Below are 21672 nucleotides of genomic sequence, written 5' to 3' on the forward strand. Positions count from 1 at the left end.
TTTACACGGTTCGAAATGCCAGTTAACTTTAAACGGTAAATCGGCTGTGGTGCATTCACAGTGCAGGCTTAAACGTTTTAAAAAGGGAAAAAAACGGCAATTTACCGTTTTAAAAGTGCGATGTGAAAGGGGTAATACATATATGTGTGTATATATATATATATATATACACATACACACACACATATATATATATTTATATATATATATATTTCAGTACTTTTTTTTTTTTTAACACATCTCTAACATGCTGCTGCTGCTGCGGCTTGCGGGGGGAGGCTGCCTACTGCTGCTGCTGCCGGGGGAGCTGGGGGAGCTGCCGGGTGAGTGCCGGGTGGGTGGGAGGGGGGTGCTGCTCATCTGTACTTAACAGCACCGATCACCACCGATCCCTGTGTTACCGAGCGGCTTAGCCGCCAGTAACACAGGAAACGCTGTGAATGGCTGTTCAGATTTGAACAGCCAATCACAGCGATCGCAGACCGGGGGGGGCATCCCTGCCCCCCCCTGGGCGGCGAGGGGGGATGTCTGCTGTCAGGGACAGCAGACATCTCCAAACTGTCACCGCGTCTATAGACGAGGTGACAGTTTAAATCCATGACGTACATTTATGCCATGTGTCGGGAAGTACTTCCCGACCATGACGTAAATGTACGTCAAATGTCGGGAAGGGGTTAATTGCAGTTTGAGCAATATTGCAAAGGTGATTTGAAGTACTGTGACTGGTGTCCCCTTGTGCACATTATTTTCAGCCCCTTCCTTTTTTGGAGTTTCTCTATGTTGTGCATGTGTATGGTGTTCTATATCACTTGATTTTAAATTATTGAAATATATTTTACTTTGTTAATCAGTCCTACTTAAAATCAATCTTAACTTTCAATATGATGTTTTCTTTCTTGTGCCTCCCACGGTAAAGATGTATGCTTTAACCATACCGTTGTTTTATGCTATCCCACTATACATACAGGAATGCATACATCTGCAATGTTATGTTATCATAATGTCATATATTTTTGCAGAACGATAGTGAAAAGAGTTGCATGTCATTACCCAGGCTTGTAATGGTAAATCTTGAAACAGGTCCATTCTTCATAAATTACAGAAAATGGACTTGGTTCATCCATTTTCTGGGTGGACCTTGTGGCTTTTAGCACATCTCCGAGTTGAGCAAGTTTAAGCAGCTAAGATTCAATGCCAAGCACATCCCAGCCGTCCACTCCACTTGTGTACAGATCATTGGTGTAACAATGGATCTGCAGCCCAAGCAGTGGCTTGGAGGAGCCGGGGCTGTGGTCGGCGCATGGTCTCTGAGGATTCCAATGGGCCTGGCTGTCCGTGTGGAATCTGCTGATAATGTCCCTCACAGGTGCTCCATTTTATTAATGTTTCGGGGACCGTATCCCCGTCCTCAGAATAACACACATAAAAAAGTGAATAAATAACAAATGAAGCAAACTTACCCTTCTCCAGACCTTGCCTGTGGGCATTGCCATTCTAGCCGCCTGGCCGTCCAAAATATGCACTTCCGGTCCAGAGTGACGCACTTCTGGTTACGGTGGATCATGTCACTCTGGGAGTGTGGAGAGACGCTGGGAAAAGATGGGAGGTGATTATAGTGAGTCAGGCTACCGCTGCTCAGGCACAGCTTTAGGAAAGGAGTCATGTGCACCGCTGCTAATGTGGGCAATAGGAAAATAGTATTTGCAGCAACGTCCGGTTTCCAGTCCTCAGGATGTCCTGCATCCCACAACCCTGGCACCGGCCACACCACCTTAGTTATAGTCCTGCTTTCTACAGTTTTCTGTTTTTATCTTTCATTTTTGCCAAGATGGATATCCTTCAGAAAGTACCAATAATTCAACTTTGTTTAGCTTTCAGAAAGGTATCTAGCCTTATCTCTAAACCTGAACTGGTATTAGATCAATGGCATCTGTATGATTCAGTTTATTTCTTATGCCTTTCCCTGTTTTGTGCTAGTGTGTTTACACTTTTATTTGTCTTCTGTATTATCCTCAAACCTTTTTTGTTTTTGCCTGTCCAGGAGAATATACTACCACAGTAGCTCCTTTTTTACCTGGTGGAGTTAGTGATGGCCAGTGGCACGCTGTTTATATCCATTATTATAATGAGGTGAGGTTGCAATATTAACATTTAGATTTCAGAGCTCATGCAATAGTAAGGTATATTTTGGTGAGTAATCAGTACTTGAAACATTGCACCAAGGATTTGTTTTCACTTCTGATCATTTTGTTTAGCCAATTGTAGGTAAGTCTGGGGATCTGCAGGGACCCTCGGATCACAAGGTAGCTGTGGTGACCATTGATGACTGTAACACTGAAATGTCCTTACGTTTTGGAGATATCCTAGGAAGCTACTCCTGTGCTGCCCAGGGAATGCAGTCAGGAACAAAGAAGTAAGTGTTATTCAGGAGAGAGCTCATGCAGAAGCCTGTAAAGGAGAATATCAAACAATGGGCCTGATTCAGAGATGGACACAGAATCAAATACAATTGATTTTTTTTTTTTTAATTTGTAACTGGTTATATCTGCAAATGAGGCAGCCACCTAAGAATTGTCCACCAGAACTATTGCAGTAATCTGCGTCCCCTCGCGGGACTTGGTACGCTTGCCACGCTTCGGACTAGGTGGCTAGCTGCGCTCGCCACACTATATAAAATCAACTCCGTACGTAGTGGATAGTGGGGTTATGAACAGATCAAATATCGGTTAGGATCGCATCGATATATCGGCCGATATCGCATCCGATATATCGGCCGATATCGCATCCATGAAAATACACAAGTACCAGATTGCATTATAGTATTTACAGAAACAAAATAACTCACACAAATCTAAAGGTGTGTACACACTTGTACAATTTAGACTATATTACAATTTCGACTATCTACATACAATTTAGACTATATAGTGCAGATCTGCACTGTATAGTCTATGCAGCCAAAACTTTCTGGCTGCAATACGGGAGCGCGCATCGGGATCGCAAGGGTTAAAACCCATGCAATCTGCATGCGCGATCCAGATGAGATTTTGACTATATAGTCAAAATCTCATGCACATTGTACAAGTGTGTACACGCCATCTCTCTCTCTATACATGTTACATATGCCCCACCTCCAGTGCACATGGTTTTGTTTATTTTGAGAACAAATTTGTACTGTGATCAGACAGATCTGAATAAGGGCCTATATGCAAGAACAGGGAAGTTTGGGTTTAAGGGTAGACCTATAGACCAGCAGTTCTCAAACTGTTGTTCCTGACTCTAAAGTGGGTCCCGACCTTCTCAGCATGGGGTCGCGACTCCATGTTTATGACCATCAGGCTGATGACTTCTCTAATCTCTGTCAGTGATTCAAGGAGTCTGAAAAATCAGGAGCGCGTAACATCGCCTTTGAGTTAAGGGCCCCATACATCAGCAATTAATTGTGACAATTTTCAGATATGGAGATGATTGCCACAATTAATTTTAGATGTGTGGGCTCCCCCTTTTGGCAATCCCAATCAAAATCGCCAATCGATTGCTTAATCAGGTTTTTAATCATGTTTAATAATCTGGTATTATCTGCAGATCTCTTTTATATGTGTGGGCATTCCCAATTCGTCTTCTTCATCTATTTACATTATGAACAGCTGAAATGACAATCGATTGGGCAATTTCCAGATATGAAGAATCAATCTTTAGATGGAAAAATCTGCCGATCACTGAAATAAATCTGTAATGTGTGGGCAAGTCAGATAGATTGTAAAATCCATTTATCTGGCCAAAAAATCCCTGTATCTTGAAATCCATAAATTGTGATTGCTGATGTATGGGGCCCTTTAGGAATGAGCAAGTAACTTTGCACCTTTGATAAATCCATGTTGTTCTGCAGGTGGGACAGATTTAAAATGTGTAGAGAGATTTAACGTTGTCCAAACTGACATATTATAATAAATCAGAAAGGCGCAATGGGAATATACAAAAAAAAAAGATATAAGTAATTATCTAATTAAGTTAAAAGTGTTAATGGAGAAATAAATTGTAGAACTTGGTGAACAGACATGTTTTTTGACATGGCACAAGCCGGTACCTGCATGAACAGCCGCCGCCCACATCCCCGGGAATGTGTACGAGAACACATCCCCTCTCATGCAAAGGTCACGACCATCAAATTATTTCTTTCACCTTCACTAATAAAAGTCAGTCTAAACAGACTTTTGTTGTGGTCGGAGATAGCCGAAGAGGGGGCAGGCGCTGCCGTAATGTGAAATCAGCTCCCCCCCCTCGAGCAGGCATTGGCCCATCTGCACTCCCAGGGGAACGTCCAGTGTTTTTATGGCAAAGTACATAATACGCTGGAGTGTTTTCCTGCTCCCGCCCCTGCCTGTCCGCCTCCCTCCCACTATGGAGTAAAGGATTCGACAAGTGTTATACTCCCCGAAGTCGTTCACTCCCAGGGTCTGTGCATATTTGCGCATACACATGTGCAGACCCCGGCCATCAGGAAAGGGGCTAAATTCGGACCCCAAAAAAGTGGTCTTATTTGGCCCCATTGTTTAGTATCCACCACACTCGCACCATGGGGCAGATATATTAAGCCTGGTGAAGAGATATAGTAGAAGGAGATAATGCACCAGCCAATCAGCTATGTTTGAAAAATGACAGTTTGGAGTTGATTGGGTGGTGTGTTATCACCTTCCACTTTATCTCTGCTTAATACATCTGCCCCATATATGCAGTCTGGCAGTACAGCAAAGTTAGCAAAATGGTATGATCAACATACTGAGTTACTTAAAAGAAATGTTTTTCTTTGTAGTAGAACAATCTCTGCACTAATGTGCTATAAGTGTATAAAAAAGGTACAGTAACTAGTAGAGACAGATTAAATTAGAAGGATAAGATGATGAAATGGGCTTCATAACTGATGATATAATGCATGGGTGGCACCGCAGTACTAATAAATTCATGTCTTCATTTTAGATCTTCATTATTATTATTATTATTTCTTATACAGAGGTCCTTGGACCTAACAGGTCCACTTTTACTGGGAGGAATACCAAACCTGCCGGAGGATTTTCCAGTTTTGCACAGATACTTTGTAGGCTGCATGAAAGACCTGGTTATAGATAACAAGGCAATGGACTTGGGGGATTTTATTGCAAATAACGGAACTGCTCTAGGTAAGTTACATTAAAGAAAGAGAAAGGTGCAGAAATTGTGTAAAACTAGTTTGCTGAAAAAAGTGTCACAGTTGTGAATGTGTGGGAACAAAAGAAAGTGACCAAAGGAAAAAATAAAATAAATGTGAGGTAACCTACTTAGGTTAGTGCCTCCTCTTATTAAGAAATGTTGACATATTATCCATGGTGTTCAGCTGTGAATTGCTCTTTAAGGCTGCAGCGGTTCCAGATCAGTTTCTGGGTCCTGCATTTTTCTAATAATCTCTAACCTAGTCAGTGAAGGATATTACCTATGTGACTTTACCCCCCCTCCCCAGTAAAATCTGCCATCTCAGCTACACTTGTCTGCACTGGCTTCACTGTGACTGGCAATGACTTTGCAGCATTTATTGCACACCTGCCCTAAACTTTTACACATTATGTGTGTGTGTATATATCTTTAAAAAAATTATATATATATATATATATATATATATATATATATATATATATACATATATATATATATATATATATATATAGAGAGAGAGAGCATGGAATAAATGGCGGCACTTAGAGGCTTGTGGTAAACAACAACTCTTCTTTATAAATACATGGTGCAAAAAATACCAACGTTTCGGGGAGACCCTTACTTTTATGCGGCAGGGAAAGTCTGAGAAGGGAGCCCGTCCCCTCGACCGCGTCCAGCGTGTGGCAGGAAGTTGCTGATGCAGCACTTCCGGTCCTCCGCCGGCAGCGCGCGTCCAGGGTTGCCTAGGCGACCTGTGAGTGCAGAGTGAATACTATGAATGATTAAAAGTGCTAGTGACAGTACAGGTATAAAAGCAGCGTTAAGCTAGTCATGCCTATCGTGTGTACATTTATGGCAGCGTGGCCCGAATGTAATTTGAAGATATAACAGTCGTTGTTATGCGGCTGGCATATGGCGGAAAAGGGGTAGTCCCGGCTTTTAAAGGAACATAGAAGGACTTATGAGTACTCCTAGATAGAATATGCCATATTACTGATGCCGCAACGGAATACATATACACGGGCTGCTGCATGGGACATTGTGTATACTGGACATTAAACTGTAAGGAAGACCATATCCTCGGGGAACATAATAGGGACAAAGGTGACAACAAGGGAGCGGGTGGGTTGGGCTGGGCAGGAGAGGGGGTGTATTGTAGGAGGATCCAACATGTCCTCTACTGTATGTCAGGGAGCCAGGGTAGCTAAAATACATTCTACGGCATTCTCTCATTCAATCCATTGGGGCAGGTTGTCTTCAATTTAAAAATCCAGCGGGCTTCAGTTTGCAGGAGTTTAGTGTCTCTGTCTCCGAGCATCCTGTTGCGAGGCATTTCGCCGAAGCAGATCATAAAATGAGCGATCTACGTCACATCATCATTGAGCATGTACAACTAAGAGGCGGAGACAGAGACACTAAACTCCTGCAAACTGAAGCCCGCTGGCACACCACCATCCATTTTACATTATCTATGGCTGTACTCCCCAAATCCCATATATTATGTGCATTGTTTTGATGTCTGTAAAGCGCCTTGAGTACTGTTGGAGAAAGTGCGCTATATAAATAAATCTTAGGGGGAAATTCTCTAAGGTAAAATGCGGTAAAAGCCCCAGGGTTTTTACCCCATTTCGGGATGCTCTAAGCATCCCCTGCCGGGTTACAGCGGCGGGGGGCATCTTGCGATCTGGCGATGCCCCATAGAAGCCAATGGGCTTCTAACGCGAACCCCAGAATGGACCCCCGGCGCCCCGCATCGCCCCCTCACCTGTGTCCGGGCAGCACAGAGCTGTGCTGCCCGGACCTGTGACCTCCTCCCTGCACTCTTCCAGTTGCAGAGAGGAGGAGAGCCCGGCGCAGCAGCAGCAGCGCCGGGTGTGGGAGGGAGGGGGGAGCCGCCTGGACCTGCTGGGACCCTGCGCCTCTCACCGCAAACGACAGCTCTTAACGCAAGAGCTGTACTTTGCTATAATTATCGCATATGTTACTGCATATGCGATAATTATGTATGCGAAGGGGGGCGAATATTAGAGAATCTCACCCTTCGTTACTTACCTTACCTATCTCTAATAACCTTTGCTATATCAACCAGATTTCTCATGTTACTGAGATAAACTTGGGTTTTATATAAGATGTAGCATTGAACCACGTTATTTTCACTGTTTTGTAAAAATAATATCCCTCATTGTTTAAGAAAGAGCATAGTAAGAACGAAAACATTCTAATCTCTATAGCAAACTTTACAGGTTGTCCAGCCAAAAAGAATCAGTGTGAAGGAAAGAAGTGCCAGCATGGAGGAACATGTGTAAATCACTGGGATGGATATTCATGCGAGTGTCCTTTGGGTTACGGAGGAAAAGACTGTGAACTAGGTAAGACAGTCAAATGCAACCTAGACATATTGTGTTTCCATATTGCTACACTCACACCTTCTTTTGGGATTAATTTCCCAGTACTTTAAGCATCCTCACATATTGCGCCTCTCTTCTTCTGCCTACAATTTCTGTACTAACAAGCACTAGACATCTGTTATTGCTCATTGTATATTGACCCGCTTAAGGTTTCTGGACAAAAACATGAAAATAGTAAACATTAGTAAACTTTTGGTCAGGAGACCAAATAAATGCATGACAGACCTGCTCCATGTTGTAAAATTGAAAAGTGGTGTGACTGCACTACAGTAGGTAATTACATTCTAAATTAATAACAATGATAATAATGGTAGATAGTGCTAGTATCCTGAATTCATAATAGGTAATTGAATTCATAAATTCATAAAAAAACATATATCACAATGAATGTATTTTATCAAAAGACATAAATGAAGAAATTAAGAATTATATTTTTTTCCAAAAGGCAGTGACTTAAAAGTCTATAGGGTAACGTATTGTGAGAATAACCAGCTGAATTTTTGTGTGTGCCTGGGTGAGTCTGTTCCTATTATACCTCACTTATTAGAGACAAGCAAAGGTATTGGCAAGGTATGAGGGTGATCAGTCACTTGTGAAGGTCCACAACGCGTTTGACTCTTTAACAGAGCTTTTTCAAGGTGTTGAAGAGTGAAACACGTTGGTGGACCTTCAAAAGCGACTGATCACCCCCATACCTTTGCTTGTCATCCTGAGAGACCGGAACAGCCTCTGAACAACAACCTGCTGCCGGACCTCCAACAATTCTTTTCCCAGTGTTCTACTTCTCCACTTTTGGCTCCAAAAACAGCTGGAGGTCAGCATCCTCCGTCAAGCCATTAAAGCTGGAAGAAATTACCATCACTAGGGCATACAAATAAATGAGGCATAATAGGAACAGACTCACCCAGGCACTTCTATGAATGAGGCAGCAGCATCACCTTAGTGCTGTCTCCTTCCCTTCCCCCACCTGATGCTCGCCCTCGGATGTTGTCAGAAACCCGGCAATAATCCGGGACGCTGTGCGCTGCAGTTAGAGCAAATGCTGGGTCGCTCCCGGGACAGACCCATATCCAAATCCCGGGTGCTCCCCATCATTTGTGAAGTGAAAGCAGTATTAGAGACTGGCAGGGTTTACCATTAGTTTGCATATGTTTGTTTTCTCTTTATGTGTTTCTTATTTATCATCACATAAAACACTTTTTTGGGGGTGGGGTGGAGGGAGAAACATTCAAATACAATGAGAAATCTTGCAATCAGTATGTCAAAATGCCTTCAGAAACAAACTACTAACTTATAATATTTATCCAGTAATGTCAATTTATATATACAGTATGTCCACATTGATACCAGATTTTGTATTCCAGATATGCTGTCTTCCTTGCGTTTTCTGGGCAATGGTGCACTATTTTGGAAAAGACTGTTGTTACCTCTGATTGACCCTTGGCACCTGAGCCTCATGCTTCGTACACGGCAGTCCGATGCTATTTTAATGCATGCGGAAGGTGAAATGAATTGTTCAGTCACATTGCAGGTACCTTTTATAGTGTTATAGATTGCCTAGCAAGCTTATAAAGAACACTGGTTAAAACAGATCACACAGCATACACCGCTATGTGTGTATGGGCCACCTAGCCACTGGGAAGTTCAAGGAAGTTGCCTACCCTATAATGCTTCTCACACATTGCTAAGCACAAGTTGCCCCATGTGTATGTGCCTTTAGAGGTACGATCCCAGTGAAACACAACAAAATAAAATAATAAAAAAATACAGGCAATTTCCCACAAGAAAGATAATAAAGTGACATCTAAGCAATTATAAGAATGTAACCATCAGGGGATAATGGTGGGAGTATAGACCTGGCTAGAAAAGAGAACCACATATTCCTAACTTAATTTAGTAAATTCTGTATAGGGAGTAATTAATCTATTTGTGGAGTGTGTGGTGACCTTTTAGCTAACATAATAGGGTGCATAAAAACATAGCAAGGCAAATCTAATATTTGTGATGTGAGGGAAAGACCAAATCTCAGAGAACTACTTATGGTTTTGAGCTTTCATGAAATAAAAGTCCATTTTACAAATAAGAAGCATTTTAACCCACAAAAAAGACACTTGGTGCTACAGAGTGACATTAAGCTTACACGTTATGTATTATTTGACTTTGATTGCAAGGAGGACAGGTGTATGTGGACACATCTGTAGTATGTATGATGGGGGCGAAATTTTCTAAGATGTGTATTCTACTTCACATGTGGTGTTGCTATGGGCAACCAATCAGAATCTACTTCTTATCAATTAGCACCCTCTAGAAGATAGTAGACAGGATATGATTGGTTGCCCATAGCAACATCACGTGTGATGTAGAATACACATCTCAGTAAATTCCCCCCTGGGTGTCAACAAAGAATTCGTTTCACAACAAATATTAGAAAATATCAGGTACATAATAAAAATATATCGAACTAACCCCTTACAAAATATTTTAAATACAGAAATTAGTGATTATAAAGATAATGAAACCCCATTCAAATAAGTCTTTAAAAAGACAAATGGTACTGTCATCACATACTGGAAAAGAGGCAAAAAAACACTGCGAATGAGGATTAAATTCTTACTTCCCTCAGTTTGGATATGACACTTAGCGGTGAGTAGCCTGTCGCTATTCTAATCAGCGTGCTGCTAAATTGGAGAATGTGGTACTGTACATGTGAGTACCAGCATTTCCCTAGTTAAGACCACCGTAGCGATGCTGTTTGCTCTGCGCTAGGGAACAAAAAAGCATTGACGCTCTACTTTTGACAGATTTCTGCTCACACCCCAAAAATTTTGAATTAAAGCTAAAGTGTAGTTCAAGTGCCAACTCCAGTCCCAAGGTACAATACCATGGTCCAGTACTCCCAGCCTGCTTAAGAGAAAAGGAATCAATGGGAAGTGACCAATAATTATCTTTTCTGCCATTGTGTAATATTCCACACCACTTGACCTTATCTTTCGTGTTGCTCAGTATATATACTACAGGTAGAGTATCCCGTATCCGAATATCCATTATCCGAATTATTCCGAAAACCATACATTCCAGAAAGTGGAAAAATAAAAAAAATTTGGCTAAAAACTCACTGGGGACATTTGTAACAGCACTACTGGTGACATGATATGTAACTGGCACTATACATGTACAAGAAAATGATTGCTTGGCATTCAAATTCAATATCTGAGATAGGACACAAATTTTGTTTCATGTTCTGAAACCTTGTTTTTTGAACAACTAAAATATATTTGTGTACATTTCATGTGTTTGATGTGTTTATACAGCATAAATGCAAGATACTTCAAAATACATCATTCAAATATTAAAATATTCCGATATACGGAATAATCCGTTATCCAAAATTCTCCTGGTCCCGAGCATTTTGGATACGGGATACTCAACCTGTACTTGTCTTGACTTGTTAACTTTCTTGTTTTCAGATGAGTGAGGGGTCTCTCGTATTTTCTCTGCATGGCCTCTCAGATGTCCAAGCCTCCTTGAATCTTCCACATGTAAAATTAAATGATGGAATTTGGCATCACATAGCTATAGAGCTACAAAACAATCCTAAAGTGCCTGGGACCCATCTTCTATTTCAGCTAGACTATGGAAAGGAAAAGGTATCAAATGTTTCCAGAATTTTTTAACTTTCATGGCAAACTGTTGTGGTTCACACATAATTAGTTTGAGTTTCAAAGCTTAGGTCTACTGGCAAAGAATTTTTCTTTTTCTCGAGCAAAGGACTCAAAGTATAAGAAATAAAAATAATGGGGGAAATTTAGCAATGATACGGCCGATCCTGCGTACAAATAGATACGCCCAGCATTGGCAGTATTCCGGGGGGAATTAGTAAATAGGGCAAATTTACTATTCTGCCGTATTTACAGGATTCATATTTTCCGATGTCATAGCCGGCCGTATCCATTTGGCTGCCTGGACAGATCAGTTAGATCCGTGCAGGCTGCCCTGTGTAAAAAAAATAAATAAAAAAAATTGGTCTGCCCCCCCCCCCCCAGCTATAACCAGCCTCCCTGTCCTGGTTTTAGAAATTCAGAGGCCAAACAAGTTGGAAACTTCTAAAACCAGTAAAAGGCTCAAAGGCCTGTCCTGGTTTCCAAAATACGGGGAAGACAAAATGAGTAGGAATCCCCTGTATTTTGGTAAGCAGCATCGGACTCAAACAGCCAGCAGGGTAATGCCACAGCCAAGTGAAACTATTTACACTTGTCCCCCCAGCCAATGCATTATACCCCTTGACTGTTCAGCCCAGGCAGGGACCCTGGGGGAGTGACTGAAGCCATGGGCTGTCCCAGGTGCCTCGGGGTGTTGGGCACCAGGCTGAGGGTATATTGTAAATATGCAGGGACTTGGAGAACCACAAGTCCCAGCATGCGGGGAATTAAAGGGCCCACTGGTACTTGTAGCTATACAACACTTAACTCACCTATGGCTTCCAACAATGGCCCATCCACTTCCCCAGTAGAAATTCTTGCGGGTACCTGTGGAAGCAAATTATACTTACCAAGGGGTCCGGTGAAGATTGCGTCCTCCTCGTTCCATTGTAGGCATCCCGGGTCTTAAAATAACAACCCGACACATGCGTATCCATGGACTGGACAAGCCGAGATGGTTTGTTTACATTCTCAGCCCCTCCCCTTAACTGGTGGATTAGCCCACCCCCAGCCAATCAGGAGCAGTGTTATCAGGAAAACACCAGAACAGGACTGGCCCTTGATCCTCGTGCTAGTTTTAGAAATTGCAGGGAACCCCCAACTTGTTTGTCCCTTGAATTTCTAAAACCAGGACCGGCTCTTTGAGCACAAGAGGGACCCCACGCTTTTCTTTTTATTATTTATTTTATTTTTACACCTAGAAGCCAAATCAGATCAGTCAGATCCGTACAGTCTTCTGCCAAATATGGCTGGAAAATTTGTATTTTCAAGCTGTATTTCAGGTCAAAAATTTGGAATCATATTCTTTGGATGGCGTATGCATACTTATTCTGGGATAAGAAAACAAATTTGCCTGTCAAGAGAATACAAATGAAATACAAATTTATGGCCAGTAACTGATTCGAATGGCTACAAATAGGCATATTCATAGCCATTCGTATTTTAGTAAATTTCGACCATTGTGTACTGTGCAAAGTCATATTTGAAGTCACATGGATATTATTTCACACAGCCTTCCAGCATCTGTTAGGCAATCTGTTAACCAAAGCGTGGTTCTTGTCACTCTTTGGTTCTTCACTTCTGTTAAGACAGATCCTAATTTAACTCTCCTCTTTCTCCTCTATAATCCTGCCTCCTTGATTTTTGTCCCTTTCAACTTTCCCACTCTTTCCCCTATTGTTTGTGGTAACCTAGCTCTTCTATTCAATGTGCCCCTTTCCTCATCAGTTTCTCTCTGCATTCAAATATTCTCCCACCTCACTCATCTCAACCTACAGGTGTGTCCTCTTACACCTTTGCTTATAACACATCATTCAAACCTCAGAGTCGTAGCATTGGGGGGCCTCCTAATTGCAACATTTCTTAGCGTATGGTACACCACACCATGCAATACACAGTTGAATCAGTGGGTGGCAAATGTTCCACGGTCAAAAACTACAGTACTGAAAACAATATTGTGCTAAAACCCGGTATTTTGCAGATTTTAAAACGGTAATAGCTGCGATGTGAAAGGGCCCTAATGAATTTACCGGTTGCAGAAAACGGTATAAAAGAAGGATCATACACAGTTCAGACCCGTTTTTCACGAGTGTGAATGGGTCTGAACTGGTATTTAGTACCCAGGCAGTGAGCTTATCCCGCTCCATGCATATCTAATGAGCGGGGACCCAAGCTCACTGCATATTTAATGAGCGGTTCCCTGTCCCCTGCATATGTAATGAGCTAGTCCCGCTCATTACATATGCACGGGGTGGGGACCCCTCATTAAGTATGCAGTGCGCTGGGTCCCGCTCATTACATATGCAGGGGGCGGGGATCCGCTCATTAAATATGCACTGCGCTGGGTCCCACTCATTAGATATGTACGGAGTGGGACCAGCAATATATATGGATTTTTTTTATATATATTTTTTTTGGGGGGGGGGGGGGGGGGGTGATTTCTATGGGTGAAATGAGTTCAATGTGAAAGGTACAAAATCAGTAATAAGATGGCAATATACCATTTACAACAGGCTATGTCAAAGAGGTTTAACTTGCTCTGACCCATTTTAGGAAAGGTTTTAAATACAGGGTCTAAGCAGGATTGCGATGTGAAAGCAACATTATTGTAGCAGTGACTTAAACCAGCTATAACTTTGCTGGTTAAAAGAAGCAAAGCACAGCCTTTCAACAGTGCGAGTTCAGTCCAATAATTCTCAAGTACTCAGCTGAAATCGGAGTGAGTGGGATAGCAATTTATAAAGTTCTTTACACAGCCATCACCCTGAGTTCGAATCCCGCTTGTAAATCTTAAGTACATTATAATGTGTTGCTGTAATCTAAAGGACATCCCCAACCATCACTCATTTCTTATCCATCACACCACCATACACTTTTCTGCAATGCTACCACATACTGCATGCTCAGCCTGCAGAGCCTGATAAGCCAGCCAATCACATTCAGGCAGTGTAAACAGTCACTTGGCTTGGTATCTGCTACCAAGCATAATTTATTTTAACTGCTGTATGCCCCAGAGTTGCAGTGGACTGTAAACTGCTAATAATCTTGTAGTGTACCTTAAGGTGCCCACACACGCACCGATCCCGGCAGTGCTATGCGATGGGGTGCGTGCTCCCGCGGCACCTCATCGCACAGTACAAAAAGTATGTGCTGCACATACTTTTTGTACTAGCTTTTTATCGCATAGCAGCGCATCGCATGCACAAGGCATACGATGCGATGCTATGTGTGCTAGTTAAGCACAGAACGCACGCCGGGATCGATGCGTCTGTGGGCACCTTTACTGTAGCAAAGAGACAAACTATGTTGGTTAAAAGACACTCTGCATTTCACAACTTGAGCTCAATTAATGTTCAATAATGGTGTAGAGTCTAATGCAACTGGGTGGCATATCATAGAGCAGGGACGTAACTAGATATTCCTAGGCCCCATAGCAAAATTTGTAAGGGCCCCAGTGGTGGCGCCGGCCCTGAAGGGCCCCCTATTTAGCGACTGATGGTGATAAATGTAAGTAAAACATATTAATTAGACAGTAGAGATGGGCCCCCTTCAGCTCTGGGCCCCATAGAAGCTGCACCCCTTACACCTATGGTAGTTACGCCCCTGTCATAGAGAGAAAGAGAGTTGAGCAGTGAACTCTTAAGAATATTGAACCTGAAATGATCTCTCCTTATGATAAACTGCCGTGCATCTTTACAGCAGGGGTCTTTAAACCATGTACCACGGTACTTTTGTACAATACAATGTTTGTAGTGATTTAGTGTAAATTGAAGCTGGGTGGCATAACATAAAAAAACGGGTACTTATATAATATCTGGGTTCCCGTTTTTCTTATGAGACCGCGTCCCCTCGCGGGGCTCGCTGCGCTCGCCACACTATATAAAATCAACTCCATGCGTAGTTGGATAGTAGGGGTATGAAAAAATGGGGTGCATTTAACATGGGAGCCCAGATAATACATAAGTACAAAAAACGATTTAATCCTAAATTATCAATACTAATTCAACTGCAGCTCTGGATTCATGACAAAATGCTGTCCAGTACCAGTGAAATACTTGTTACGTCAGAGGGTGGTGCTACATAAGGTTGTTGGCTATTTAACACACATGCAGTTTAGGAAAAATAACATCTGGTGGGCAGAAAGTTGCATTACACTAACTGCTCTGCAGAACTTTATGTTGCATCTCGCTGTGCCATGCAGTGACAATGGCATGACATGAATAGCAGGGCATGCTTCATGGTGTATGGAGCAAAGATGTAAGCGGACACATCTACTTTTTCAACAACTGCCCCATTTTGCTTTTCTGCCACCTAATCCACTTCCTCTTCAACCACTCGCTCCATCATCCTCTGCTGTCTCATTTCTATACTCTTAACTCAGCTGAAATTTAGCAAAGTTTAAGAACCATTGTAAAATCCCTTGACCTTTCAGACACTTTTGGCATGCTCTTCTTTTTGACACCCTGTGTTCTTGAGCTATGTTTTCCAGGATGTAATTATGTTATCCATTGGGAAGATTTAGAAGGAACATGGTTAATATAGGATGGAGCAGGTGAACTAATCTGTAATTGCTTTGTTCAGATTATACTGTTTTTAGTATTTGCAACAGTTCACACTTTATTATTAATGTTTTCTTTAGAAAGTCAGTGAACCTTTTTGAAGCTTTTAGTAGTTGTACCTTTTCTTCCTTTTCAAGGTTGAAAGACATTTTCCAAAAAATCTCTTGGGCGCAACGCTGAGAAGTATGAGTGTTGGTGCATTAAGCTTTAATGGAAATGACTTCCTACAAGGTTTCAGAGGATGTTTACAGGTGAAAATGTCTGGTTATTGTGTCATTTTATTTATTTTATTTTATTGCAGATTCATGTTTTTTTCTTTTTAAAATGCTATATTAAGATAATATGGGGTATATTTACTAAAATGCGGGTTTGAAGAATTGGAGCTGTTGCCCCTAACAACCAATTCTAATTATCACTTATTTGGCACCTTCTAGAAAATAATAACTGGATTCTAAATGGTTGCTTTTTCTATAAACCCACACCTTAGTAAATATACTCCCAATTTAAGTTTTGTCTGTTTATTGCACTTATGCACTTAATACCCCTTTCACACTGCACTTTTAAAATGGTATATTGCCTTTTTTTTCCATTTTAAAACGTTTAAGGCTGCAGTGTGAAGGTGTCAGAGTTGATTTACCGGTTAAAGTTAACTGGTATTTCAACACGGTTAAAAAGCAGAGTCCTACACGTTTCAAAGCCGTTTTTTAGGCAGTGTGAATGGCTCTATTTCTATGGCTTGAAACGTGTCCCTTGGGGGTTAAACAGTTTGAATGTGTGAAGGGTATTAAATGCTTTTTAAAACGGTTTTCACCTGCAATGTGAAAGGTCTTAAGGTTCAGACCCGTTTTAAAGTCCCATTTAAAAATACAGGGTCAATATCCGTTTCTGCAATGTGAAAGCAGTATTAGTCAACTTTGCAAACTAAATCATATTAGTCTTCTAAACAGCTAGCCCAGATTTGATCACGTAGCCAATATTAATTGGTTGTGGGCAGCACGGATGTGTAATGGCTTGCATTACTGCCTCACAGCACTATATGTGTAGAGTTTATATATTCTCCCCGTGCTTGCGTGGGTTTCCTCCGGGAACTTCGGTTTCCTTCCACATTCCAAAAATATACTGTAAGGTTAATTTGCTTCCAATAAAAATTATTTAGAACTAGCTGACCCACCTGGCATTTCCTGGGAAAACATTGGGGGTTTTTTATTTACAAAATTGCTGTCAAATTTTAACTCCTGCTGTGCCGAAGGCCCAAGATTGTCATTTGTTAAAACCGCCACCATAATGTTAGTACTCAATGACAGTAGTGAAATCAGTTTGGTGTTGTTGTTTGAAACGCACACAAACACACAATAAATGCATCATAGGTGCTAAATCTCAGTGGATGTGGAATTCATCAACACACACAAGCTATCAAGTCAGGAGAGGAGTGGTGTGTTGTATTCTATTCTATTCTATTGTACTGTTTTTGTGCATGTGTTGTAGTTGTATGTGGGTGTGTGTTGTACTGTGTGTGGTGTGTTATGTATGTGTTGTGTGTGTATCTGTCCAATGTGTAAGTGTGTGAGGTGCACTACCTACAGTATATATATGTGTGTGTAGTATGCTGTGTGTTGTGGTGTGATGTGTGTGTGTGTGTGTACACCAGTGGCATGCAGTGGGGTGAGACAAGTGAGGCAGAGCCTTTCCTGTCATACTAACGCATATGCTGGAGTTTTGAGTTTAAAAAGTATGTCAAAAATACAAAGAATTATTATTCTAATCATTAGAATAATTATTATTATTCTAATCATTTTTAAAATCAAAACTCTGGAGTATAATGTATACTGCAGGTGAGGCAGTGCTTCACCTGGCTACCTTTTCTGGACATCTCTTATCAAAACTCATCCAGTCTTCTGCACATGTATATAATGCCAGCATGTACCCCTGGGCTCATATATTGTGTGCAAATCTAGTTCTGGAACTTGCCAGGGACTCCTCAGCCATTTACCTGACTGCACATCCCTGGTATGTACAATGTGTACGTGTGTTGTGTGGTATATGTATATCCCAAATTATTCCTAATTGTTTAAAGCCTCCACCATAATGTTAGAATGTGTTTGCTTTCATACTCTATGACAGCAATAAAAGCAGGTGTTGTTCCTACGTCCATATGGATAGTGGTAGATTCTCAATTAGTTCAATAATACCACTCAGGTGCATGCAAGGGAGGGGTTAATACTGAATAAGTAAAACAAGACATTGGTTCCCCCAGCTCACTGAATGGTATTAGTAACCAATCTTGAACTCTACATGATAATAGAATTCAGAGATATTGGTTACATATACCTGCACAGGTGTATGATATGCCCCCAAGCCACTTCAAGGCTTCTCTGTATATTGGTAGTCCCTAGCACTATATCTAGGTGCAGGGTGCGTCACCCCAAAAAAATAGCATAAGCTAGAAAGCCCAGTGCGGCACACCAGTGAAAAACTATAGTGTTAATAAATATTAGTGGTAAGAAGCCGAAGCTATGTATAGAGAGAGAGCATAGGCGAATCTAGGGGGTGGTCTGGGGGTGCACACCCATTAGCCCATTTTGTAGCTGAGGGATGGGGCTTTCCATCGAGCCCAGCCCCGTGTCTCTAGCCCCCTGGGAACCGGAGATACTGCCAGGCAAACCTGGAAAGTGTTCCCTATAGGATAACATGGTACCCGCTAATTCCGACCCCCACCCAGTTCAACGGCTGCCAGTTCCCCCTTTGGAATCACTGAAGCTCGAGGTTGATCTCAGTCGAACCCAAATCGCTGGGCCTTCAATCTGATACCAGGCTGGATCCATATGGGTTAATTGGTTCCAGGGATATTGAGGTTAAACCATTTTTTTATTTTTATTTCTTAAATGTAATTTCATGACTGTTTATGTTCTTTGAGGGCAGATTTCTCTGGAACCAAACAGCCCAGTTTCACGGGACCAAAATCATTCGAAGCCAATTCAAAAGTTCTTCAATATGATACTGGTCTCATGTAAATGGGTCAGTTAGTTCCGAAGATATAGCTGGTTGGTTAAACGGGGGTAGGGAGAGGGGAGTGGTTGTCTCTCCCCCTCACACCAGAAAATGCAGGGACTAGGCTGGTGTATAAGGGGTCAGCCTGGGAATGTCCCTGCATGAATCTGGGACCATATTCCCGGATAAATCCCTGCATTTTCAGCTGTGACCTGCAGTGCTCTGAATACAGCCAGGCAGCCCCCTGCTCTCTGCCCAGCTGTCAATGACTGTCACCCCTGCAGCTTCCGCACCAATTCTTCTCCCCGCTTTCACCTCAGCCCGCCCCCCCCCCTTTAATCATGTGGTGCCGGCGCCCCGCGTGCTCCCCCGATGTCACGCACAACAACAGCACGCACAATATTTCAAATGTCCACTCGGCTAGAGGGGACACCAGGAGGGGAGTGGGAGCATGCTCTGCGCTGCGCTCTGCTCCTCTCCCCATAGAAGCAGCTGCACCGCTCTCCATCTCTCCCTGCAGCAGCAGCAAAGGCTCATATAAAAATTTACAGCAAGTGGCACTTTTGGGGGCATTGCTTAAGGGACGCTACAAGTGGCGGTATGTGGGGGCATTACGCATAATGTGTGACTTAATGTGTAAGGGGCATTACGGTGTTCAGCATCATGTGTAATGGGCATTTTGTGTGCAGCATCATGTGTAAGGGGCATTATATGTGCAGCATCATGTGTAAGGGACATTATGTGTGCAGCATCATGCGTAATGTGTACTATGGTGCCCGGCATCATGTGTAATGGGTACTATGGTGCGCGGCATCATGTGTAATGGGTACTATGGTGTGCGGCATCATGTGTAATGGGTACTATGGTGTGCGGCATCATGTATAATGGGTACTATGGTGTGCGGCATCATGTGTAATGGGTACTATGGTGTCATCATGCAAGAAACCCCTAGCAATGAGCAAGTAGGTAAGCAGCTCTTATGTGGCAAATATGTAATGGGCATTACGGTTTGTTATATAGTATGTAATGGGCATCATGATGTGTGGCACAATGTGTAATGGGCATTATGGTGTGTGGCCTTATGTGTAATTGGCAATACGGCGTGTGGCTTTATGTGTAATGGGTATTACGGAGTTTGCTAAAATGTGTAATGGGCATTACTGTGTATGGTCTAAAGTGTAATACCACACCCCTTTTTGTGATGCCACGCCTCCTTCCCATGAGGCCATGCCCCCTTTTTGACGCGCCACGCAAAGGTCCCCCTGCTATTATGTCTAGATCTGGGACCACCCATTACCATAATTCTAGATTCGCCTATGAGAGAGAGAGACAGAGAGAGAGAGAAAAAATAATAATTAAAAAAATGAGATGTCATTAAAATATTAAAGAAATAGTGTTAGTGAGGAAAATAAAAAAAAGTGTTAATAGAATGTAAGGGCATGCTGCACTAGAGCCATTCAGTCCAACCAGTTCAGGGGCACCGCACCCCACACCACCGTTACCCTAAATTGGGTCTATGATTAACCAGCAAGAAGCCACATGATAATGGCTCCTTACTTGATATATCCAAACTAAGAGCTACCTACAGATGGAGCCAGGCTCCCTCTTGCTGGCGAATCACCAAACTGTCACCGCTGGTGATCCGCCAGCAGCCCGACTCTGCAAGCGCTTCTCAGTTTCAGTGCGGCGGGGCAACTGGAACCTGTTCGTCTCCGCTTCAGGGAGACGGACAGGGTTAGGGGGGGTGCGGGGAGTCGGTGGGGACCCCGGGTGACCGCCGACAAGCCGGCGGGGACCCGGGGGAAGCTCCGTCGGAAGGGGACGCGCGTGCATCTCGTGTGCGCGCCTCCCCTTTCGCAGATACAGATGGCGGGTGGCGGGGGATGGCGGTTGGCGTCGCCATCGCCATCCCCTGCAAAGACAAGCCCGGCTCCATCTGTACCTTGGAGCAACCCCAGACTACTCCATGTGGCATATCAGGACCCACATCTTCCTAATCCCTTCTGCCTCTCACAACATACATATGGATAGTGGTAGATGCTCAATTAGTTCAGATCGTCTATCTTTTTCCCAGATCATCAATCAAAATTGAACCTTGGTGTTTTTTAAATTTCTTAGTGCAATTTCCCCAAAACAGCTTCAAGGTGCACAACACCGGGTCCAGAGGTACCTTGTTGACGAATTTGGTGGCTCGGTGTCTCCGATATATCTATTATAAAGATGAATGTATGTGTATACAAGTGGTAGGGAATATAGATTGTAAGCTCAACTAGGGCAGGTACTGATTTGCATATTCTCAGTAAAATGCTGTGGAATATGTGTGCGCTATATAAATAACTGATCATAAATAATTCTCATAGTCTTGATTCATTTAGAACAATACAAGTGTTATCTTAGTGGAAACAATGTAAAAGTGTAAGGGAATGATTCTAGTAGTGGGTTGAAATTTGCAGTATCTTGTTTTGTCCATACATATTTTCACATAGACTTGCATAATGTGTTGTATTCAGTCAGTATTTATTTATTTTATATTTTACAGGGGCGCAACTAGATATTCTTAGGCCCCATAGCAAAAGTTTGTAAGGGCCCCCTATTTAGCGTAAATGTATGTAAAACATATTACTTAGACAGTAAAGATGGGCCCCCTTCAGCTCTGGGCCCCATAGCAGCTGCACCCCTTGCACCTATGATAGTTCAGCCCTTGACAGCGGGCATATAGACAGTGGTATGGCATGGGAAGGCATCTTTTTAAAGTGTTCCTATCCTTTAATGTTAAATAATTCTTCTTCCTCAGACAATACCTGCTTTCTCTTAACAGTTGATTCTTTTATG

The 21672-nt window shown here is 42.4% G+C and overlaps 1 protein-coding gene across 3 annotated transcripts in view; it reads left to right on the forward strand.

Annotated features, from left to right (window-relative positions):
* Positions 1 to 21672, forward strand: part of LOC146060192 (cadherin EGF LAG seven-pass G-type receptor 2-like) — a 264989-nt gene that overhangs the window by 73490 nt on the left and 169827 nt on the right. For all 3 annotated transcript variants that reach the window (XM_083173157.1, XM_083173156.1, XM_083173155.1), the window contains exons 6-12: positions 2042 to 2130; positions 2256 to 2413; positions 5014 to 5177; positions 7431 to 7556; positions 8960 to 9126; positions 11063 to 11242; positions 15990 to 16103. In XM_083173157.1, coding sequence (XP_083029283.1) covers positions 2042 to 2130; positions 2256 to 2413; positions 5014 to 5177; positions 7431 to 7556; positions 8960 to 9126; positions 11063 to 11242; positions 15990 to 16103 — 998 coding nt within the window. The remainder of the gene's footprint in view (positions 1 to 2041; positions 2131 to 2255; positions 2414 to 5013; positions 5178 to 7430; positions 7557 to 8959; positions 9127 to 11062; positions 11243 to 15989; positions 16104 to 21672) is intronic.

The sequence above is a fragment of the Crinia signifera genome, chromosome 2 (genome assembly GCF_055691185.1).
Source record: "Crinia signifera chromosome 2, ASM5569118v1, whole genome shotgun sequence".
Taxonomy (NCBI): domain Eukaryota; kingdom Metazoa; phylum Chordata; class Amphibia; order Anura; family Myobatrachidae; genus Crinia; species Crinia signifera.